Source organism: Astyanax mexicanus, chromosome 1 (assembly GCF_023375975.1).
Source record: "Astyanax mexicanus isolate ESR-SI-001 chromosome 1, AstMex3_surface, whole genome shotgun sequence".
In the NCBI taxonomy this organism is placed as follows: domain Eukaryota; kingdom Metazoa; phylum Chordata; class Actinopteri; order Characiformes; family Acestrorhamphidae; genus Astyanax; species Astyanax mexicanus.
In genome coordinates, this window is record NC_064408.1 from 130,632,076 (window position 1) to 130,657,492 (window position 25,417).

At 39.4% G+C, this 25,417-nt stretch overlaps 1 protein-coding gene across 1 annotated transcript in view; it reads left to right on the forward strand.

The window, feature by feature from the left end:
• The first annotated feature begins 7,003 nt into the window (after positions 1-7,003).
• The window catches only part of LOC103023574 (NACHT, LRR and PYD domains-containing protein 12-like), a 47,627-nt gene continuing 29,213 nt past the window's right edge, over positions 7,004-25,417 (forward strand). Inside the window, exons 1-4 of the mRNA XM_049468704.1 lie at positions 7,004-7,353; positions 17,672-17,732; positions 18,237-18,353; positions 19,258-19,323. Of these exons, the coding sequence (XP_049324661.1) occupies positions 17,687-17,732; positions 18,237-18,353; positions 19,258-19,323 (229 nt within the window). The 5' untranslated portion in view covers positions 7,004-7,353; positions 17,672-17,686. The remainder of the gene's footprint in view (positions 7,354-17,671; positions 17,733-18,236; positions 18,354-19,257; positions 19,324-25,417) is intronic.

The following is a 25,417-nucleotide window of genomic DNA, read 5'->3' on the forward strand; positions in this document are numbered from 1 at the left end:
TTATTTATGTTCCCCTTTGTCTTTTATACCTTTTGGGTTTCATCTCTGCACTTGGCTCCTCCCACAACGCTGCCATGACCAGAACAGAACAGGAGGGTTAAATAAAATACCTTGTAGGTTGTTGTCGGCTTTTCCGCAGGTGACCCATTTCCCTCCCTGGAATCTCCAGTGATTGGGATCGGCCAGAACGATTTCCACGTAAACGTTATAATGAGCCGCCAGATTCAGACCCGCCATGCTGAAGCTCAGGAACGGGAACATCCTCCTGCAGAGAGACAGATTCAGGACATACAGCTGTATAATTACAGCAGGACGATGCTCCTCCACACTGAGTCCTGAAGACACTGCAGATACTGAACCATCTCCAGCTGCTGTATCTCCAGATCTATAATCCCTGATTATAGTAAATGTGTGGGATGTGTTTCTATTGGACGCTCTATCAACACTCCTATACCCCTACCACTCAATCTGAAGCTACTGTGTATAGAGAATACTGGAGATATTATGGGATGGATTATCACAGGAGGAACATTAGGAACCTCTACAACTCTCTACAGGCTAAGACATCTGGCGTGTTCCATCGTTACACGTGAGTTACACAAACACTACTACTGTATGTGTAGATCAATACATTTTACCATTAATATCAGAATAAATTTATAATAATTTATTATTTACAGTCCCACACTTCCCCCTGGTTTCAGATATTTAATCGATTGAAGTATATAATTATAATTTTACATAATTTTAAGTAAATAATCATAATCTTAATTCCTAGTAGATACTAAATATTTAATAGTAGTAGATACTTAATAAATCACATGACTATATGATTTTTTTAGAGAAATCTTTGAGTTGCCAGTTAATCTACTAGTCAATCAGTTTACCTTCATACTGATCAATCTCCATTTTTTGATCAATCTATTTATGAATCTAACACTATAACATGATCAATTTACAATCAATCCAAAACAATCAAACAGTCACTTAATCAATCAATCCATTAATCCATTGATATGCAAATGTTGTGATCACTCTACTAAACTATCAATCATTTTCTCAAGATATTAATTGCTCAACAAAACAAAACTAGCAATCAATCAGTCTATCAGAACTGTACACATGCAGTGATCAGCCTACCAACCTACTGGTCAATCTACAATCAATAGACCAAGTGTATTTGTTGTTGACTCTTCATGAACATTTTAATCAATGTACCGATTAAGTAGTTTACCAGTGTCATGATGAATTAACTAATCATGCTGCCTATTGGTTTACCAGGCTTTCAATTTATTGATTAATCCTTTTTACTTGTATTGATCGATACATGATCAAATGTAGCAGCAGCCATATATTATAAAAGTGGACCCTAAAGGTGCAGTATGGGCAGGTGTGACTGGAATGCAGTGGGTATAGTGGTGAAAGGTACCAACTTACAGGCCTTAGAAAATATGTTTATAATTACTAGAATGGTGGTGAAAGTCTGGGATGGAGGTAAATCTGTTAGGAAGTCTGTGAACAGATGGGACCTGTAGCCAAGGAGGTGTGGGCCCATCTTATCAACCTGTCCCTGCATGATTTGGAAACAAAGACACGAATAACCGGACAATTATCAGGGGTGGGTTCAGTCAGAGAAGCCTGTCTTATGTCCTCCTTTACATCTCACTGGATGGGTGCGAGGATACAGGAGGGGCTGAGGATGGTTTGAGGATCAGGCTTGGTCTTCTCCTTCCTTCTCCAGAAATGAGAAAAGAGCCCACCTTGCTTGTCTGGAATTAAGACGTTTGGCAGTATGCAGATACTCCAGGTTACAGTGGTCTGTGAGGATGTGAATGGTTGATGCGCCCCCTTCAGCCAGTGTTGCCATTCCTCCAAGTCTAATTCGATAGCCAGTAATTCACGGTTGCCTACATCATATTTGCACTCTGTGGGGGACATTTTCTTTTGAGAAATATGCACAAGGGTATAGTTATCAGGATTAACTTGACGTTGCGACAGAACCACCCCTACCCCACAGTCGGAGGCGTCCACCTCCACGCTGAAAGGCAGAGAAGGGTCAGGATTCTTCAGCATAGGGGCTGATTTAAATAGCAATTATAGATTCTTGAATGCTTGCTCAGCTGCTGGATTCCACACTAATTTCTTGTGTCCCCCTCTGAGTAGAGACGTGAGTGGAGCTGCCACCAGACTGAAGTTCCAGATGAACCTGCTGTAGAAGATAGATAGATAGATAGATAGATAGATAGATAGATAGATAGATAGATAGATAGATAGATAGATAGATAGATAGATAGATAGATACTTTATTGATCCCCGAGGGGAAATTCTAGACATCCAGCAGCAGTTATGTATAATACACAAAGTTACAAAAGGATAAAATATAACAATATGTTTAAATACAATAAAATAAAAAATAGAATGTAAAGGCTAAAAGTAAATATAATACAATAGGGTAGAACTGTAAAAATAGTGTTATAGGCTTCAGCAGACTGAGAGTGTGTCCATAGATGGGGGTGTGTCCATGGTGTGGCCAGAATTGCCGGAATGAAAAATTGTCACAGAGTCTTCAGTTTGCTGGGCTGAGAGGAGTTGAAATGTCTTATGGCCTGAGGGACAAAAGACTTTCGGAGTCTGTCTGTGGAGCAGGACTGGGACAGCAGTCTGCCGCTGAATGAGCTCCTCTGCCTGGTGATGGTGCTGTGCAGAGGGTGGTGAACATTGTCCATGATGTTCAGCAGCTTGCTGAGGGCTCTCCTCTCTGCCAGTGGTGTTAAGGACTCCAGCTCTAATCCCAGCACAGAACCAGCTTTCTTCACCAGCCTGTCCAGTCGTCCAGCGTCCCTCTTGCTGATGCTGCCTCCCCAACACACTACAGCGTAAAAGAGGACGTTGGCTACCACAGACTGGTAGAACATCAGCAGGAGTTTCTGGCAGATGTTAAAAGATCTGAGCCTTCTGAGGAAGTACAGTCTGCTCTGTGCCTTCCTGTAGAGGGAGTCAGTGTTCACTGACCAGTCCAGCCTATCGTCCAGGTGCACACCAAGGTATCTGTAGGACTTGACCACTTCCACATCGACCCCCTCGATGGAGATTGGCTGCTGAGCAGAGGGCCTGGACCTCCTGAAGTCTATGCACATCTCCTTGGTTTTGGAGATGTTCAGCTGTAGATGGTTCGTTTTGCACCAAACCACAAGATCCTCAACCAGGCTTCTGTACTCCCTCTCATCACCATTACGCACACACCCCACGATTGCAGTGTCGTCAGAGAACTTCTGCATGTGGCATGACTCAGAGTGGTATTTGAAGTCTGATGTGTACAGTGTGAACAGGACTGGAGAGAGAACAGTAGTAGGGTCTGGATGGTGTAGAAGGCACCGGTACGCAAACTGCAGTGGGTTCTCAGCATGGTGGACTGAGGTCTGAGGTGGTCCAGCAGCAGTCGCTCCATGGTCTTCATCACGTGAGATGTCAAAGCAACCGGCCTGTAGTCATTCAGGTCCTTCGAGTGTGCCTTCTTGGGAACTGAAACAAGGCAGGTTGTCTTCCACGTTGTCTTAGACGCAGACTCAGGTTAAACACATGTTGGAGGGGCTCACCCAGTTGAACAGCATATGCCTTGAGCATTCTGGGGCACACTCTGTTCGGGCCAGCTGCTTTCCTGGGGTGAAGTCTCCTCAGCTGTCTCCTGACTAGGTCTGCAGTAAAGGTTGGTGGACTGGAGGAGCTGATTTGTTGCCAGCTGATAGTGTTGATGGTGGTGATGATGATGAAGATGGTGGAGGTGAGGGTGATGGTGGTGATAAAGAAGATGGTGGAGGTGAGTGTGACAGTGGTGATGATGAAGATGGTGGAGGTGAGGGTGATGGTAGTGAGGATGAAGATGGTGGAGTTGGAGTTGAAGGTGATGGAGATGGAGATGATGGTGAAGCTGCAGGAGGGTAGGAGGAAAGGTCAGCAGGAGCAGGACAGTGAAACCTGTTGTAAAAGTTGTTAAACTGGTTTGCTCTGTCCACACCCCCATCTACTGGGTTGCTGTTGTTGTTCTTGCACCCAGTGATGGTTTTCATCGCACCCCAGACCTCCTTCATGTTGTTATCTTGCAGCTTTCTTTCCACCTTTTTCCTGTAAGACTCCTTGGCTTCTTTAAGACGTACCTTGAGCTCCCCCTGTACGCGCTTTAGCTCTACCAAGTTTCCATCTTTGAACGCCCTCTTCTTTTGGTTGAGGAGGTCTTTGACGGTGCTGGTAATCCAGGGTTTGTTGTTTGGAAAGCAGCGTACAGTCTTTGTGGGAACAGCAACATCCATACAGAAATTCAAGCAGTCTGTAACACAGTGAGTCACCCCCTCAATGTCCTCTCCATGTGGGTGCAGCAGCAGACTCCAGTCGGTGGTGTCATAGCAGTCCTTGAGGGCTTCTTCTGCTTCAGGAGACCAGACTCTGAATGAGTACTGTTGATATTTGCCAGCAATAATCTACTAACATACTTGATGATAAATTGCAAAGGAATAGTCGATATCTTGAATGATGGCAAAATGGTGGACAGTTGAATTGCTTGAGATGCCCCACAGGAAGTGAGTACATTTTGATGTTGGTAGGTGTTTGAGGAGGTTACAATGGATGCAAACCCACGGAAAATTTACAGGCCTGCATGACATATGCTGTCCTTTGATCTGAAATTGAAATTTCGAACATATGTATTTCATTGGCTCTATAGCACCACCTAGGAGTCAATGCACATTTGACATTCTGTGAATGCTTAAAAACTCTTGAAAATTGTCAGATTCCATAAGACCAAAAAACACTTTCAATATATTGTGATACATTTTTCACATGTAGCTAGTGGACTCTACAGTGCCCCCTTATTTGTTCAGTTAATAAATTAGCTGTGGCTGTGTAAAAAAATGTCTAATCTTCTCAAATTCGGGTAGGAATGTAGATACTATGACCCTGCACATATTTGCAAATGGCTTGTATTAGCTCCGCCCAACAGGAAGTGGGCCATATTGCATTTTGTGAATTTTTTACACATTTTTCAAGATTTCATTTAAACTGCTTCTAAATTCTTTGTCAGATTACCTGTACATTAGCTGTGGATGAAAATCAGACACACTTGATGAAAATTGCCAAAGGAATAGTTGATCGCTAAAACGGTGACGTAATGGCGGGCCATTGCTTTGTGAAACAAGGACACGGTGAGAACACAGAAGATTGAAAATTCATGAAACTTGGCAAAAACACAAGCGACATTTTTTATGTATGTTGTCAAACTACGCCTAGTAAATTTGTTTAATTATTTTGGTATTTGGCAAAAATAAACAATGAACACGTCTGATGATAAATTATGAAGGAATTGTTGGTATCGTAAACGAGGTCGAAATGGTGGACGGTTGAATTTTTGAGATGCCACATCAAAACAGGAAGTTGACACATAGGTAATGCTAGGTGTTTTGAGGAGGTTATAATGGAGAAAAGCTCATAAAATTTGACTGGCCTGCTTATCTGAGGCTATTTTTGATCTAGAATTAAAATTTTGAATACATCGAGGGCCCTACATCCCCCTGTGACAGTGGAACCCCTCGTTTTATGGTCGTAATCTTCAATTTCTAGGCCACATCTTGCTCGATGAAGTTGCCTGCTGCTCCACGAGGGCTGCAAAGGAAAAGATCTGATTAAGGTAGTGCACAGTTACAGGTACAGTTAGCATTTTAGTTGAGATAAGAGGGTCAGGCATACTCACTGCATCAGAACCGGAGCTCGTGAACCGCTGCGTGGCCTTGAAAGTGATTGGTTAGGACAGCCACTTCTCATATGACCCCTATCTCTGCAGTACAGGTACAAGCCGCCCTCTATGCAGCTCCGGCGCTCTGCTTGACTGAGCCGTTTGTGTCCCAGCTGCATGGATTCCCCCTCCTCAGCTGAAACTATGTGACTGTGACATATGACGCCGGCTTTGCAGCAACACATCCAGTTGGGTAGCCATCTTGATAAGGTCATTCAAAGATAACGAATTATCCTGGCAAGTTAACTCCATCTGAAATACTTCAGACAACCCTCTTTTGAATGCCGTGATGAGAGAATTTATCAGGGCTTTATTAGTGAATAGCGAGGTCACAAACATTTTTTTGATCGCTTTGACCAGGCGGGGGTTGTTGGGTAAAGTAAATATAGCATTGTAATAAAAGTCCCTCACATACCTCTGGGTCTCCGTGGTATTTTTCTGTCAGGGCGACTTTGAGGGGAACTATGCCAGGTAACTGGGGTTCTGGTATATGTGGACGTTGTGCTGGTGGGACAACCACCTGCTGGACGGGATTAGCAGGCTGATTACTAAACAGAGCCTCCAGACGCTCAATCAATGAGTTAAATGCTGAACCCAGTTGATTAAGTTGTTGTACGAGATCCACTGCTCATGACTGTTCAGCCACGACCTCGGTTAGGTCCCAGTTTCCTGCTGTATCCATGGGTGGCATGATATTATGTAAGAAACCAACCAGGGAGTTTGGATGCAAAGGGAGACAGGTTTTTTAATCCAAATCACAAGACAAAAACATAAAAAAACAGACAGGAAAACTGCAATAATTATACAAACGCTTGATAAGGTACATTTGTGTCAATATCTCGAAACTAGGCAATGCAGGTGATGTCCCACAGGTGTGTAGAAAGGGAGGAGTCAGCCTCTTATACTCAGGAGAGGTAGACCTTAAAGGTGCAGCACGGGCAGGTATGACATATATGTTGTATAATAGTGAACTGCCTGGCCTCAGTGGTGAAGGAGTTAAAGGAATTAACTTATATAATTCTCATTTCATAGAATTTAAATTAGGCATAAACTAAAATTTAAACATAAAAATATATTGTATGAAATTAAATATTTCTAATCAGCAAAACTTCTGGTGGATTTCTTGATAACTTAAAAATTTGAGTTTCTCAAAGCTCTAAAATCTTTTGCAATATGTTTCCTTGAAATTGAGTGTTTTACAGTGAAGTGGAGATTACAGGTGATTTTCTGTAGATCTGTTCTTTTTATTTCTACCCTGATCAAATATGTTCAGAGTTTCTAACAGATACAGAACTGAAATCATACTGCATCTGTGGGCATCTTTTATGTAGCTGTGTCTGAATTTGTGGTGTGAAACCCGTTTCCTGTTGCGCAGATCTGTTTGCTTTGTCTTTACTCATCAGTTTTATAACAGAGCTGCACTGAAGTCTGGCTTTTGAAGCTTCCTCTACAGATCAGAAGAAGATTTATATAGAAAGTTTATGATCAGAATGATCTAAAAGCTAAATTCTATTCTATTTAGAAGCTGAGGACTAAAAGCTCATAGACTGATACAGCTCTGCTCACAGCAGGTAAGATCATTTCATTTAATTACACTCTTTATTTTTACTCTTTCTCTCTGGATTCTACAGGATACATTAACAATGTATTTTAATCTAAACTTTCTGATTTTTTATTTTAACACTGCTGCTAAAACTTCACTGCTACAGATTCAATATGTACAGTGAATATTATCCTACACATGATACATATTTGTTTTAAATGTAATGAAAATTACTGTAATGTGTGATTTGTTTGTATTTGTTTGTGCTGTTTGTTTTTATATATTGACAAAGTCATTATTGATTATTGTTTTCATGAATCTCTGTGTGAGTGAGTTAGCTTAACTTTGGAATTAGTTAGATTGGGAGTCAAAGTTTAAGAAAAAAAAATATATATATGTAAAGTTCAACTTGCCCTGTACCTGATCAGCTAATTACGATTTCATTCAGTCTTTATTAATTTAGTATTACAGGACTTACTGTAAGCTATAATGAACTAAAATTAATTTAGCTAACTAGTTATCTAGAAGCTGGATGTAGTGGATAGACAGAATTTAGTACAGTACTTTATGTTTGTAGTTTAAAGCAGTTTCTTAACCCTGATCATCACTTCCCCAAAACTGTGTTTTCCACCTGATCCAGCTGATCAGCCAATAAACAGTAATTTATTGTCATTTATAAGTGTCTTTAAAGCAGAGGAAGCTCTAGAATATGCAGGGTTAATATTCAGTAGAATATGTAAGAACAGGGTTGAGAAACACTGCTGTAACGTGACTTCTGTTCATTTGTAGTTCACAGTAAGACCACATGTCCTGATGTTTATAAAAATCCCTATGAAACGTAAAGTTACATTCTTTTACATAAAAGGACACCATCTTAAGAAGAGCTCTCAGTAGAAAAAAAATAAAAGCGCAGGACCCAAAGTTTTTTTTTAAAGAGTGGAGAAAATAAATATACAACAGAATTGACATGCCAATACATAATAATAATATTAATAATAATAGTAATAATAATAATAATAACCAAATTTTAAATAATGAAGGTCAGTGAATTCGAAAAGAAGAATTTCAAGAACTTTAAAAGTATAACCAAGTGTAGTCATCACATAGACTATAAAAACATTATAATGATGAAACTGGCACTCATCAAGTCTGCCCCAGGAAAGGAAGAGTAAGAGTTTCCTCTGTTGTACAGGATAAGTTCATCAGAGTTACCAGCCTCACAAACCACAATTTAAGAAACAGCTCCCCAGATCAGAGCATCTAAATACTTCACAGAACATTTTGTTTTGTTTAATACTTTTATGTTACTACGATTTCTTATGTGTTCCTTCATAGTCTGGATCGCTTCAGTATTTATTTACTATGTAGAAAAAAGCACAAAACACATTGAATGAGAAGGTGTGTCCAAACATTTGACTGGGACTTTTACTGAGATAATAAATAAACATAAGGTAGCAGATTATTGTGAAGTTTTAAAAATTCAAGCGTAATAAAAATGGGCCTCTCCCGGCGCCCATGCCGCTGCCTCTTTTTATCCTTGTCGGCTCTGCCCGCACCCCTCTGGCGGCTCGCCTTATTGGTCCATAGCTGTCTCTGGTTTACAGTTGGGACTTCGGTTCCGCGGCATTCTTTCGCCCGGACCACCAACTCCCACGGCCAGTTTTTCCCTGTTTCCCCCCTCCAACCAGCGTTCTTTCTGCCCGGCCCACTGTGGCTCCGCCTCTCTTCAGCCTCACTGGGCGGTACTCAAGCGTGGCCACTCCTCTCTCTCTTCAATGCTCCCTGTTTCTTTCAGGCTTGTTTTTTCTCCTCCCTCTCTCTTTCTCTCTTCCCCTTTCTTTCTCACTCTCTCTCATCCCTGCCTTACACCAGTCTGTCCATCCTCCCTACCACAGTCTGTCTATTTTCTCTCTCTCTCTCTCTCTCTCTCTTTCTTTCTTTCATCCCTCCCCTACACCAGTCTGTCCTTCCTCCTCTCCCCTCATCATCCAACTCCTCCCCTCATCATCAACCTCCTTCCCCCGCCATCCACCCCCTTCTCCCATTATCCACCTCCTCCCCATCATCCAAATCCTACCCTCGTCATCCCAACTCCACCCCTCGTAATCCCATCTTCCCCATCATCCCTACCTCAGCCTGTAAGCTCTTTCTCTCTCTCATCCCATCCCTTCATCAGTCTGTCCATCCTCCCTACCCATGCTCCATCATCTCTGCATCAGTCTGTCCATCAAGGGTGTTTCAGTCAAGGGCGTGGGGAAATACTAGCAAAATTTAGTACTTAGTAGAGCTGCTGGTCTTTTGGGGTTTGTCTCTACCAGCTTGGATCATCTAGAGACTGAGATTTTTCCTCCATTCTTCTTTATAAATCAGCTGAAGATCAGTCAGGTTGGATGGAGAGTGTTGGTCTGTGAACAGCAGTTTTCATGTCTCTCCACAGAAGATTAATGGGATTTAGGTCTTTAGGACTTTAACTGGATCATTCTTACACATGAATATTCTCTGATCTAAATCATTATAGCTCCAATGTAGCTCTGGCTGTATGTTTAGGGTCATCGTCTTGCTGGAAGATCTCAAGTCTTTTACAGCCTCCAACAGCTTTTCTTCTTCCAGGATTGTTCTGTATTTATTTATCTCCATCCATCTTCCCTCCATCAACTCTGACCAGCTTCCTAAATCTGTCCCTGCTGAAGAAAAGCTAATCCCCACAGCATGATGCTGCCGCCACCATGTTTCACAGTGGGGATCAGGGTGTGTTCAGGGTGATGAGCAGCGTTACGTTTCTGACACTTTTTTGCATTTAGGCTAAAATGTTACACTTTGGTCTGATCTGACCACAAAACCTTCTTCCACATGTTTACTGAGACTTCTAAAGGCAATTGTTTGCACTGAGTTCCACAGTGGTTCCTCATCTGGATGAGTATCACACTGAATCTAAAAACAGAAGATAAGCTCTGTTCACTGCAACTTAAGCATGAAAACTTACCATTATTTGAGGTTGAAGCTGTAGACTTGTGTGTGTATTCTCAGAAATGATCATGTGACTAAAGGAACCTCAAAACCTTTATAAGCAGAGGTGAAGTCAACCACAGTAGCCCTGCACTTTGCTGAGCTGTGGGTTTTGTTTCTGCAGCAGGTTGTATTTTTTAAGGTGGCATTTTAGCTTCATGCAGTGATATCAACACCAAGCAAATCTTTGACATTGTATTTGATATTTGATATTTTAGTATGAATGAATAAAGTAACACTTATATATTTTTAAGTCATCCAAACTATGAAAAAAATATATAATTATTTAGTAAACAAAAAGTGTTAAACAAACTGAATATGTTTTATATTTTAGATTCTTCAAAATAGCTCCTCTTGTTTAGATGATCAGTTTAGCACAATATTTGAGTACTGTTCTAATCCAGAAAAATTTCCCATACACTTAAGAAATGAATGTAATTAAAAATGAAAACATGGATCACTCCAGGAAAGAAAGAGCGAGAGTTTCCTCCCAGAGTTACCAGCTTCAGAAACCACAAATTAAAAGCTCCCAGATAAGAGCGCCTACAGCAGGGGTGTCAAACTAATTTTGGCCGAGGGCCACGTTGGCATATTGGCTGTCCTCTGAGGGCCAGATGTAACTTATAAACGTAATAAAATGTAACCAGATGTAATATAAAATTAATGTAATTACTCCTTAATGTTAAATTACTCTCAATATATTATTTATTCAATCAAATATTACAGTTGCATGGAAAAAATGTTTGCTTGTTGCTCTATTAATAATAATAATAATAATAATAATAATAATAATAATAATAACTTTACATTTATAATGCGCTTTTCTAAAGACCCAAAGCGCTACATAAAATTAGTAAAATAAACAACAACAAAATAAACAAAAACACTTAACCACTCTTAAATGTTAAAGAAAAAAGATGAGTTTTAAGTAATTTTTTAAAACAGTCCAAGGTAGGAGCACTTTTAATGACCTCAGGGAGAGCATTCCACAATCGTGGCGCTCTTAAAGAAAATGCTCTCTCTCCCATCCTTTTGAGCTTACAGATAGGCTCCTGTAATGTCCAAGGGCTAACAGAGCGAAGATTGCGTGAGGGAGTGTAAAACTTCACCAGATCACAAAGATAGACCGGAGCAGTCCCATGTACCACCTTAAAAGTTAGAATAAGAGTCTTAAAATCAATTCGTACTCGGACAGGGAGCCAGTGAAGTTTCTTTAGTACAGGAGTGATGTGTTCACGTAGTGAGGTATTGGTCAACATTCTGGCAGCACAATTCTGAACATACTGCAGCTTCTGGAGAGATTTCTTTGGTAAAGCAGAGTAAAGCGAGTTGCAGTAGTCCAGTCTACATGTAATAAACGCATGTACCAGTTTTTCGGCATCAGATGGGGAAAGAAAAGGTCTGAGCCTAGCAATATTTCTAAGATAATAAAAGGAAACTTTACAAATGTTAACATAATGTTAACTTTACAAATATTAACATAAATACTTTGTCATGTTATGAAATCCAAAAACTCCATCAATCAAGAACCAAACTAGTCAAGTGAATAGAAATGACATCAAATACAAGTTATATTAACTTTGATCAAAACGTTTGATACTGAAATAAGGCTTAATAAATATAAAATCAAAAATTGTGAGCTGTTAAGAACATGTGACAGATTTAGCATTTCCTCAGATTTAGCAGTTCCTCATCCAACCACTAGTGGGAGCTGCAGCAGCAGCATAAGCCCGCAGTCTTTACTGAGTCAGAGCTACAGCTGAGCCACGGGCTACAGGACTCAGCTGAGCCAGTCTGGAGTGTTTTTAACATTTTTAAGTTCTTCTGTGTATGAAATAAAGGTTTTAACCCCACTAACCGGATAATACAGCTCTTTACAGTTCATCTTTCAGCCCAAGCAGCTAACAGCAGCCGTTTAGAGCAGACGTCGCGGAGTCACTGCTCGGATTACATTATAAACAGGTCAGTTAGCGCGCTGCTAACCTCAGGATGTTTATAACTACGGAGTTTAGTGGACACACCACGGCTGCAAGGTTAGACTGTTGAAGGCTACTGAAGACTATTAAAGGCTATTGGAGGTTATTGAAAGGGTTATTGGGGGCAGAAATCAGTAAAGGCTGGTTAGATAAGAGATTCACGTCCTCTTCCTTTGCTGCGGTGAAACTGCGAATAGCACTGTCACAGTGATTAACGTCATTAAAACAGATTGTCAGGTAACTTATTGTCTTATAAATTTTTACATAGAACTTATATCTCTCCTAAAAAGCGTTTATTTTGGTCAGTAACACTCTTCGTAACACAAAATGCATACCGGTCTTTCGCCTTGAAGCACAGCCGTCCGTCTGCATCAGCTTCTCTTTTTCTGGACATTATGGGATAAACATTTGTATGTCTCAATTCCACCCGCGAAATTACACCTTCCCTCCGGCAGGGTTTCCACATCAATGACTACACTGCCGTGTAGTGGCAGTAAGCCGTAACTTCGCGGGTAACACAATCTACAAGCATTGTGGGAAAGGTAGTTTTTGGTCAAAGCACGCTTCTGATCTATGTATTATAGACACCAAGATCTTACAAGCTCTCGCGGGCCACATAAAAGGACGTGGCGGGCCACATTTGGCCCGCGGGCCTTGTGTTTGACACATGTGACCTACAGTATGTGAACCCTTTGGGATTGCTGGGATTTCTGCCTTAATTGGTCAATAAATTAGTGAAAAAAATAGACAAACACAGTCTGCTTAAACTAATACCACACAAAAAATGATATGTTTGCATGATTTTATTGAACTCACAGAAGACCTGCATTTAAGAATGGTTGACTTGCATGAAGCTGAAAATGGTTACAAAAGTATCTCTAAAAGTCTTGATGTTCATGTGTCCACGGTAAGACAGATGCTCTACAAATGGAGAAAGTTCAGCACTGTTGCTGCTACTCTCCCTAGGAGTGGTAAAGTCCTGTAAAGATGACTGCAAGAGCACAGCACAGAATGATCAATGAGGTGAGGAAGAATCCTAGAGTGCCTGCTTAACACATGCTAGTATTTTTGTTGTTGAATCTACAACAAGTAAAACATTAAACAAGAATGGAGTTGATGGGAGGACACCACGGAGGAAGCCACTGCTGTCCAAAAAAAACATTGATGCACATTTGAAGTTTGCAAAAGAGCACCTGGATGTTCCACTACAGCAGTACTGACTAAATATACTGTGCACAGATGAAACCAAAATTGAGTTATTTGGAAGGAACACACACAACGCTATGTGTGGAGAAAAAAAAGGCACTGCACACCATCATCAAAACCTCATCCCAACTGTGAAGCATGGTGGAGGGAGCATCATGGTTTGGGGCTGATTTGCTTTGCTGCCTCAGGGTCTGGACGGATTGCCGTCATCCACGGAAAAAAAGAATTTCCAAGTTTACCAAGTTTACATTTTGCAGGAAAACTTAAGACCATCTGTCCTCCAACTGAAGCTTAACAGAGGATGGATGATGCAACAGAACAACGACCCAAAACATAGAAGTAAATCAACAACCGAACGACTTCAACAGAAGAAAATAAATAAATACTCCTTCTGGAGAGTCCTGACATCCTGAACCCAATTGAGATGCTGCAGCATCATGACCTCAAGAGAGAGATTCACACCAGATATCCCAGAAATATTATAGCTGAACTGAAACAGTTTAGTGAAGAGGAATGATCCAGAATTCCTCCTGACCGTTCTGCAGGTCTGATCTGCAGCTACAGGAAACCATTGGTTGAGGTTTTTGCTGCTAAAGGAGGATCAACCAGTTATTAAATCCAAAGATTCACATACTTTTATTTACTCTCACTGTGAATATTAACATGTTGTGTTCAGTAAAACCATTTTTGTGTGGTTTTAGTTTAAGCAGACTGTGTTTGTCTATTGTTGTGACTTAGATAAAAATCAGAACATATTTAATGACTAATTTATGCAAAAATTCAAGTACTCCCAAAGGATTCACATAGTTTTTCCTGCAACTGTAAATGCTTTTAATTTACTACATGATTCCTTATGTGTTCCTTCATAATCTGGATTGCTATAGTATTTGTTTACTATGTAGAAAAAGTACAACTTTTAATGAGAAGGTGTGTCCAAACTTTTGACTGGAACTTTATATTCATTATATTTATACTTCATACTATAAGTATTCAAGTATTCTGTGTTTGTCTATTGTTGTGACTTTTATGAAGATGTGAACACATTTAATGACATTTAAATAATACAAGTTTTCAAATCCCTTAAGTTTTATTTATTTTTTTTTACATTTTTCCTTACAACCACAAATTTAAATTATTTTATTGATAGTATTGAGAAGTAATAAATCAACACAAAGTAGCATGGTTTTCAAAACTTTAGTTAAATAAAAAATGTGAAATGTGTGAAGTGAAAATGTATTCAGCAACTTTATATTAATACTTAGTAGAGCTGCAGGTATTTTACAGTTTATCTCCACTGTAACATGGAGGAGGAGGCCGGATGCAAATGCAAGTCATATTTATTTTTAGACATAACTAAAAAGCAAACCAAAAACTGAGACAAAGAAAACACTTAAAGTAAACACTTAAAGACTATAAAACAAAACATAAACTAGGTCTTGAGAAGCAAGGAACAAAACACTATAAAGATAACAAACCAGAACTGTAGACCAAAATAACAAACACACGGGACAAGGTCAAACAAAAAGCGCGACAGAGAACAATGGATCACATGAGGTATTTATACACAGGCACACACTAGGGACACCTGTGGAAGTAATGAGGGGGCGGAGTTACAAATGAGACACAAGGTGACAACACTAATGGCTTGGGCAAGGCTAGGGCGGGGCTAGGGCGGAGACAGAACAATAACAAAACAATGCCATGTGCTCAAAAAAGCACATGGCTGGAAACACAAGACAGGAAAACAGGGCAGGAGCACAGAAAACCAAAAGAGGGAAAAACACAGGACAGACATGGGCTGAGGTGTAACATCCACCAGCTTGGATCATCTAGAGAATGAGATTTTTGCTCCATTCTTTTTTATAAATCAGCTGATGATCAGTCAGGTTGGATGGAGAGCGTCTGTGAACAGCAGTTTTCATGTCTCTCCACAGAAGATCAATGAGATTTAGGTCTTTAGGACTTTAACTGGATCATTCTAACACATGAATATTCTCTGATCTAAATCATTATAGCTCCACTGTAGCTCTGGCTGTATGTTTAGGGTCATCGTCTTGCTGGAAGATCTCAAGTCTTTTACAGCCTCCAACAGCTTTTCTTCTTCCAGGATTGTTCTGTATTTATTTATCTCCATCCATCTTCCATGCGTCAACTCTGACCAGCTCCCTAAATCTGTCCCTGCTGAAGAAAAGCTTATCCACACAGCTTAACACCACCATGTTTCACAATGGGGATGGTGTGTTCAGGATGATGAGCAGCTTTACTTTGCCTCCACATGTAGCGCTTTGAATTTAGGTCAAAGAGTTCAACTTTGGTCTGATCTGACCACAGAACCTTCTTCCACATGTTTACTGAGACTTCTGAAGGCAATTGTTTACACTGAGTTTCACACATGGTTCCTCATCTGGATGAGTATCACACTGAATCTAAAAACAGAAGATAAGCTCTGTTCACTGCAACTTAAGCATGAAAACTGAAGCTTATCATTATTTGAGGTTGAAGCTGTAGACTTGTGTGTGTTTTCTCAGAAATGATCATGTGACTGAAGAAACCTCAAAAACTTTCCTAAGCGGCGGTGAAGTCAACCACAGTAGCCCTGCACTTTGCTGAGCTGTGAGTTTTGTTTCTGCAGCTGGTTATACCTTTTAAGGTGGAATTTTAGCTTCATGCAGAGAGATCAACACAAATCAAGCGGTTGGTGTTTTGTAGATGTTACTAATAACATTAAAACATGGGTTCTGTCCTCCTTCAGAAATCCAGGACCTTCTACATCACATGTGTCAAACACAAGGCCCGCGGGCCAAATGTGGCCCGCCACGTCTTTTTATGTGGCCCGCGAGAGCTTGTAAAATCTTAGTGTCTATAATAAATAGGTCAGAAGCGTTCTTTGACCAAAAAATACATTTCCCACAATGCTTGTCGATTGTATTACCCGCAAAGTTACGGCTTACTGCCACTACACGGCAGTGTAGTCATTGATGTGGAAACCCTGCCGGAGGGAAGGTGTAACTTCGCGGGTGGAATTGAGACATATAAATGTTTATCCCATAATATCCAGAAAAAGAAAAGTTGATGCAGACGGACGGCTGTGCTTCAAGGCGAAAGACCGGTATGCCTTTTGTGTTACTGACCAAAATAAACGCTTTTTAGAAGAGATATAAATTATGTGTAAATATTTATAAGACAATAGCTGATAAAATCTGTTTTAATGAGGTTAATAAACATCACTGTGACATCGCTAGTCGCAGTTTCACCTCAGCAAAGGACGAGGAGGTGAATCACTTATCTAACCAGCCTTTACTGATTTCTGCCCCCAATAACCCTTTCAATAACCTCCAATAGCCTTTAGTAGTCTTCAGTAGCCTTCAACAGTCTAACCTTGCAGCCGTGGTGTGTTCTAAACTCCGTAGTTATAAACATCCTGAGGTTAGCAGCGCGCTAACTGACCTGTTTATAATGTAATCCGAGCAGTGACTCCGTGACGCTGCTCTAAACTGCTGCTGTTAGCTGCTTGGGCTGAAAGATGAACTGTAGAGAGCTGTATTATCCGGTTAGTGGGGTTATTTTATTTCATACACAGAAGAACTTAAAATTTTAAAAACGCTCCAGACTGGCTGCGCTGAGCCCTGTAGCCCGTGGCTGGGCTGTAGCTCTGACTCAGTAAAGACTGCGGACTTGTGCTGCTGCAGCTCCCACTAGTGGTTGGATGAGGAAATGCTAAATCTGTCACAGCTCACAATTTTTGATTTTATATTAATTAAGCCTCTTTTCAGTATCAAACGTTTTGATCAAAGTTAATATAACTTGTATTTTATGTCATTTCTATTCACTTGTATAGTTTGGTTCTTGATTGATGGAGTTTTTGGATTTCATAACAGGATTTATGTTAATAGAGCAACAAGCAAACATTTTTTCCATGCAACTGTAATATTTGATTGAATAAATAATATATTGAGAGTTATTTAACATTAAGGAGTAATTACATTCATTTACATATATTACATTTGGTTACATTTTCTTATATTTATAAGTTACATCTGGCCCTCGGAGGACAGCCAATATGCCAATGTGGCCCTCGGCCAAAATGAGTTTGACACCCCTGTTCTACATCTTTACCAGAAATCCTCCACTAAACCTGAATCTACTCTCCTTCTACAGGAGCAGTCCTACAGGATGGAAGGTGATCCACAAGTGTTGGAGGATGATCCAGATCAAAAAGGTGATGTAGCAGATGCTCCGCAGATGATTTTATAAGTAGATAAAAAGTTATTATACTTATTAATAAATACCAAAAATGTAAGAATTTGTCCATTTCATTTTTTATTAAAAGCAGTGTTTCCCTCCTGTTTCAATGTTCTTTATAATGGTTTTAGTAAGACAGGAACCATCAACAATGCTGAATTCCAGCAGTTTTAAATACATTAAATATAAAAAGTAAAAAGTACATGTTGTACAGGATACTTAAAAACGGAAAAAAAATCCTACAATTTACTGGGCTAAGTCCCAGATCTTTACATACTCAGGCACCGCCCCTGCTGTTTACCATTCAAAAACATATTGCATGACTTCGATTGACCAATCAAAAAGAGCTACAGTATATACTGTAAACATCTGGTTAACATTAACATTTTATTATGAAATGAGATTGGGAAAGTAACACTGCACATATCTTTTTTTTTTTTTTACTTAAGTAGTAATTCAAATTTCCATTTTTACACAACAGAACTGGTCCAGAACACCACAGCTCAGATGGGAGGGAATGTCATTGCACCTGTTCTACATGGAAATGTGTTTCATGGCCCAGTTCACATTAATGCTGTAGCTGAATCTCAGCATGAAGGTAAATATAAAACAATATCTAAAACAAAAAGTCTTGGAATGGTTTCTTCTCCACCAGTCTTACACACTTCTTTTGGATAACTTTATGCCACTCCTGGTGCAAATAAACACAGGGAATATTGCAGACAGTCGGAAATAATTTAACTAACTTTACTGATTTCAGTATTATTATAAATTTTTTTTAAAAAAATTATAAAACTTTATTAATACAATAACACACACATACATACACATACATGTACAGCAGCTGGAATCTGAGAGGGAGCGTACAGTAGATCATGCTGCTTCTCCATCAGCAACTGGAGTCTGAGAGTGAGAGAGAGAGAGTACAGTAGATCATGCTGCTTCTCCATCAGCAACTGGAGTCTGAGAGAGAGAGAGAGAGAGAGAGAGAGAGACAGAGAGAGAGAGTACAGTAGATCATGCTGCTACTACATCAGCAGCCGGAGTCTGAGAGAGAGAGAGAGAGTACAGTAGATCATGCTGCTACTACATCAGCAGCCAGAGTCTGAGAGAGAAAGTACAGTAGGTCACACTTTGTCTTTTCCCTCATCACTCCCATTGTAATGCTGGTTGGTACAGGCATCTGTTTGCTGATGTATCAGAGCTGGGGATCCAGTGCTTCCCTCTGAGTGCATTGTAGTGCTGCACTGATTGGCAGAAAAAATGGAAAATAGGCAGATAATACCATTCTATTGATAAGGGGAGTTTTAACAAACGGGTGGGGTATCTAGCCTTCCAAATAAACATAGATATAACAAACAAACAAATCAGAGAACATGTGTATTTAAAGTGTTTAAACATTGTATTTAGTTGAGTAATAATAATGAACAGTGCTCAGTTCAGTGTTTTTGTGCTTGAATTTTCTGATGTTTCTTATTCTGTACTGCTGTGCTCTCTCTCAGGTGGAGCAGGTGGAGGACAGGTAATGAGTGAGAGTTCAGCAGCCTCTTATACTGCACTGACTGCAGGTAAACTCATTAAATAATCACTGTTATTCTGTGTTAATACATGAACATTATCAATGACCATGAAACATTAGCAATAAACACTGTGGTCTTCCTAATATACTGTAACTCTATAGTGATATACACTTTCTGCATTTGTGGTGTAATGTGAGTTATACAGTTATTTGCAAAAGAATAGCCACATTTTGTGATATATTGTTGATAGTAGTAATCCTTAATCTGTTTTTCACAACATAAACTGCAAAAATATGTATTTACATTATAAAAGCCATGTTTAATAATCTTGTAACAATCTCAGCCTGCATATTTTCGTCACTCTAGGCAGTATTTTAAGTTAAAGATTTTTTTGCTGGTTGCGGCCAAAGCAAAGAGTTCTATTTTGTCTTCATCTCAAGTTCAGCCAAGTCAAGAGGCTTTTATTGTCATCACATCTGCGTACAGGTATAATATACCAAACAATATACAATATAACAAAATGACATTCCTTCTGAACCATTGTGCCATATGAAACAGCAATTCAGTAGACAACATAAAGTGCAAACGGGTAACGATAGTGCAACATATAACTAAAACACTATATTAAATACAATAAATACAAAAGATGAGGCAATTTAACAGACAGGGCAGTGCAGTACCGATACAGTACAATAAAACATGCATAGTGAGAAAAGGGTGCAGAGATATGTAACATAATGTAACATATAGAACAGAGGTCACTGCGGTTGTGGGAGGGCGGAGCCACATAGGAGAAGTAGGCAGTGAGAAGTTGCAGTCGGAGAATAAAGAGAGAAAGGTTAATTCAGATGGTGCACACTAGAAAAGGAAATTAAAATACTACATTTATAAAACATGCAAAGAGTAATAATATTAAATAAAATAAAACTTTTAAACAAAGCTGATATTCTGTGGTATTCTGTGATATTCTGTTCATTACATTACATTACATTACATTACATTACATTTGGCAGACGCTTTTGTCCAAAGCGACTTACAATAGTGAAGTACAAAAGTAATAGAAGGTAAAAACATCTGTATATAGGGCCTAAAGGAGGTCAAAGGGAAATAATGGGATAGAGGAGTGAAGGAGGGGAAGAAGGAAGTGAGGTTAGAAGTAGTTAGTGTGTTAGAGGTGTTAGGAGAGTAGGTGCTTTTTGAAGAGCTCTGTCTTCAGGAGTTTATTAAAGATAGCGAGAGATTCTCCTGATCTGGTAGTAGAAGGTAGTTAGTTAGAGGTGTTAGGAGAGTAGGTGCTCTTTGAAGAGCTCTGTCTTCAGGAGTTTATTAAAGATAGTGAGAGATTCTCCTGATCTGGTAGTAGAAGGTAGTTAGTTAGAGGTGTTAGGAGAGTAGGTGCTCTTTGAAGAGCTCTGTCTTCAGGAGTTTATTAAAGATAGTGAGAGATTCTCCTGATCTGGTAGTAGAAGGTAGTTAGTTAGAGGTGTTAGGAGAGTAAGTGCTCTTTGAAGAGCTCTGTCTTCAGGAGTTTATTAAAGATAGTGAGAGATTCTCCTGATCTGGTAGTAGAAGGTAGTTAGTTAGAGGTGTTAGGAGAGTAAGTGCTCTTTGAAGAGCTCTGTCTTCAGGAGTTTATTAAAGATAGTGAGAGATTCTCCTGATCTGGTAGTAGAAGGTAGTTAGTTAGAGGTGTTAGGAGAGTAGGTGCTCTTTGAAGAGCTCTGTCTTCAGGAGTTTATTAAAGATAGCGAGAGATTCTCCTGATCTGGTAGTGGAAGGTAGTTTGTTCCACCATTGTGGAACTCTGTATGAGAACAGTCTGGATTGCTTTGTGTGAGTGTTTGGCAAAACGAGGCGACGTTCATTGGAGGAGCGCAGCGGCCGGGAGGTAGCGTAAGCCTTCAGGAGCAAGTGCAGGTAGGAAGGAGCTGTTCTGTCATCACCTTGTAGGCGATTGTAAGAGTTTTGAATTTGATACGAGCATCAACTGGTAGCCAATGGAGCTCAATGAGCAGCGGGGTGACATGTGCCCGTTTTGGCTGGTTGAAAAACAGATGTGCTGCTGCATTCTGGATAATTTGGAGTGGTTTTACTACGCAGGCCAGGGTGCCAGTTAGTATGGCATTGCAGTAGTCGAGGCTGACGACTGCTTGTACCAGGAGTCGGGTGGCCTGTTGCGTCAGAAACGGTCTAATTTTCCTGATGTTATAAAGCGCGAAGCGGCAGGATCGAGCAACTGAGGCCACATGGTGTGTGAAGGAGAGCTGGTCATCAACCATAACACCCAGGTTCCTAGCAACCTTTGTTGGTGAGAGAGAGAGTCAATGGTTATAGAGAAGTTGTGTTGAAAAGAGGGTTTCGCTGGTATAACCAGAAGTTCAGTCTTTGAGAGATTTAATTGAAGGTGATGCTCCTTCATCCATGAGGATATGTCAGAGAGACACTGCGATATCCGTGCAGAGATTGAGTGATCTTCAGGTGAGAATGACAGGTATAGCTGGGTGTCATCAGCAAAGCAATGGTAGGAAAATCCGTGTGAGCGGATAACCTGACCAAGAGAGGCGGTGTATATTGAGAAGAGAAGAGGTCCCAGTACCGAACCCTGGGGAACCCCAGTGGATAAGGAGTGTGCTGAGGACAGCCGTCCTTGCCATGACACCCTGATCGAGCGCCCAGTGAGGTATGATCTGAGCCATGACAGCACATTGTCTGAGATCCCCATGTTCGAGAGTATAGTTAGAAGGAAGTCGTGGTTGACCGTGTCGAAGGCGGCCGAGAGGTCCAGCAGAATTAGCACTGAGGACTGACCTGCAGCTCTGGCAGTTTTCAACGCTTCAGTCACAGACAACAGAGCCGTCTCGGTAGAGTGTCCTTTTTTAAAACCAGATTGTTTCTGGTCCAGGAGGTCATTCTGGGAGAGAAAGCCAGAGGGTAACACTTTATTTTAAGGAACACAAAGGTGCTTATTAATGTCTTATTATTTGCTCAATAAAGCCAGAATTAGATATTTGTAAATGATTTATTCAATACTTATTAGGATTTATTCTGTGTAAATCTTATTGGTGCTTAATTAGCGGTCTGTTATGTGGAAATGATTGTATGATTGAATGGCTGTATTAGTTCTTATTGTGCAAGATTCAAGATTTTTATTGTCACGTCACAGAGTACAGGTGTACATGTGAGTGAAAAACTTGGGTGCAGATTCCCACCAATGTGCAGAGAACAATATTTACAAGAAGAATAATAAAATAAAATATTATATAAAATAGACATACAGATAGCTTTACAGTATAAACTAGGGGTGTGATGAGACACTAATATCACGAGACGAGACACGATATTGGGTTCACGAGAACGAGACGAGATTTAAAAATAATAATAATTCAAAAAGGAAACATGGCTTGAAACTGGAGTTTTATTTGACAAAATCATATAACGTAAACTTAACAGACTGGTTTCTCTCACACATTGATTCTATAAGAAATATAATTTTTTTTTTTTTAATACAGTACAGAGCTAAGGGATTAGCACACCTGTCTATGAAACAGTCCCGTGTAGGATTTAATTACAGTGTTTATATATGGTTTGTCTCTTGTTGGTCACTGTTACCGTTTATTGTTTCCACTGGAGCCAAAATGCAGCCAGACATACAACTTAAAAGTAGCAGAAGCATCTTCTATACAAATGCCCGAATTTTCGTCTTTTGCTGAGAGCTGCTCTGACTTCTTAGCCATCATACTCTATGGGTATTGCTACTGGGTTGCCTCTTAAAAACTCCACACTTAACTGTTTTTTTGCCCCGCGAGACAGGTTTAAGCCTGACGAGAAATATTGTCCATTGTGCCACGAGATCTCGTCACACCCCTAGTATAAACACTATACACAATACACTTAATAACAATACACATAACTTACACTATAGACAAATTTTGCACGGAAATATGTTAAGTAAGACTGATATATAAGTAATATATAATGCTATGTATGTATACAGATATCTAGAGTGTGTTTGTGTGGAAGTGAGGAAATAGTCCAGTAGGTGACAGAATAACTATGAGTAAGTGCAGGTAAGGAATGAGTTGAGTGGGAAGTGGGAAGTGCAGGGGGCAGAATGCTGTATAATATGGGTGCAGGGTGCAGAGTTTGTATGGGTGTTAGTGGGGTGGGTTGGGCAGAACACTGTTCTACTGGCTGTCCCACAGCCTGGTCGCCTGGGGAAGAAGCTGTCTCGGAGCGGACTCTAATTCTTTATAACTAATATCCCTTACATAACAATAATATATGGCAATATATTGGAAAATATAGTGCAATATATTAAATAATGCATTTTCATATATGGAAAAAAGTACATATATTGTTTAATATATGGAAATATATGCATGGACCATGTATGTCTATATATTGGTAAATATAAAAACATATATTGCAATAAAGTCAGAAAAATCTCTGAACTGTTAAACTGCAATATTTTTTTAGACCAAATGCTTTTTTTGTATTTATTAGTGTCCTTAATAAATAATTTAACAAAACAGACAAAAGATGACCATGCTTCTAAATACATCCAGAATGTGCCAATAAAGGTCCACAGTTACAGTACATTACAATACATTCACATTTACATAATCTACAATTACTTTTTAATTCATGTTTGCATATTAAAAATATGAATGTGACAAAGATTGACAAGTTATTAAATTTAGTTTTTTTGCCTAGATGCTACATACATTACAAACACCTAGCCCAAAATCTTAAAAATGTCAGACATTTGAAAGAAACTGGGTATTAATGAAAAAAAACTATTACTAACTAAAAGACCAACATTTAGGTGTATTACACTTATAAAGTCTATTAATTTTACTGTTTTTTATCATTAATTTTGCGTTTAAGATAATAAGAATATTGTTATATTATATAAAATTTGATTATATTACATTTTTATTATGTTACTAATAATGTATTACATTTAAAAAATATTTTTAAATAATTGCAAGAAAAAAGCATTTGCTATGGTCAGTGTCAGTAAATTACCACATACAATAGTTTCTGTAAATGTGTTTTCTCTCTCAGTTGTAACCTGCTGAAATACCCTGCCTCTCCTTAAATAGTACATGTTACGTTTTCATTTTGAAGTGTAAGCAAAAATTTACCTACGTGATTTTCAGACAAGTCAAATTTGGCAGGAAAACCGCAAACCTGGCAACTCTGGGGAAAAGCGTTCTGTGATTGGACTGCAAGAGCAGTAGATTTAGACAAACAAGTATCAGCAGTTACAGCGCGATAGGGCGGAACTATGCTTTGGATGATGTTCGGAGAAAAGACGCTAAAATTGGCTCTCAGTTTGAATGAACTGAATGAAATATACAGGTTATGGTTCGCCCTCGTTTCTTGGACGGAGGGACCAGATAAAAATGCAGTGAGCACTGTCAACAAGCTGGATACCTGACTCTGACCCAACAGAAACCTCCACCAGTCCTTCTACAGTTATCAGGCAAGGTGAGTAACTGTTACTTAATTCAAACAGTAGCTCATCATAACACAGTTTAAAGAATCCACATGCTGATAATAAGGCTAAGTGTTTTTTTTTTAGCAATTTAAAAATTATAGTTGGGTGTAAAGTTACATTCTTGCTAAACTGCTTCGGCTACACACTTTAAATTATGGGTTATATGTTATAAATAACTTAGTTACCCTAGCTTAAATTTAACTAAGGTTAGCTACCCTAGCTTTAATTTAACTAGCTACCCTAGCTTTAATTTAACTAGCTAAGCAAGCTTTAATTTAACTAAGCTTAGCTACCCTAGCTTTAATTTAACTAAGGTTAACTACCCTAGCTTTAATTTAACTAAGGTTAACTACCCTAGCTTAAATTTAACTATGGTTAGCTACCCTAGCTTTAATTTAACTAGCTACCCTAGCTTTAATTTAACTAAGCTTAGCTAACCTAGCTTTAATTTAACTTGCTACCCTAGCTTCAATTTAACTAAGGTTAGCTACCCTAGCTTTAATTTAACTAAGGTTAACTACCCTAGCTTTAATTTAACTAAGGTTAGCTAACCTAGCTTTAATTTAACTAAGGTTAGCTAACCTAGCTTTAATTTAACTAGCTACCCTAGCTTTAATTTAACTAAGGTTAGCTAACCTA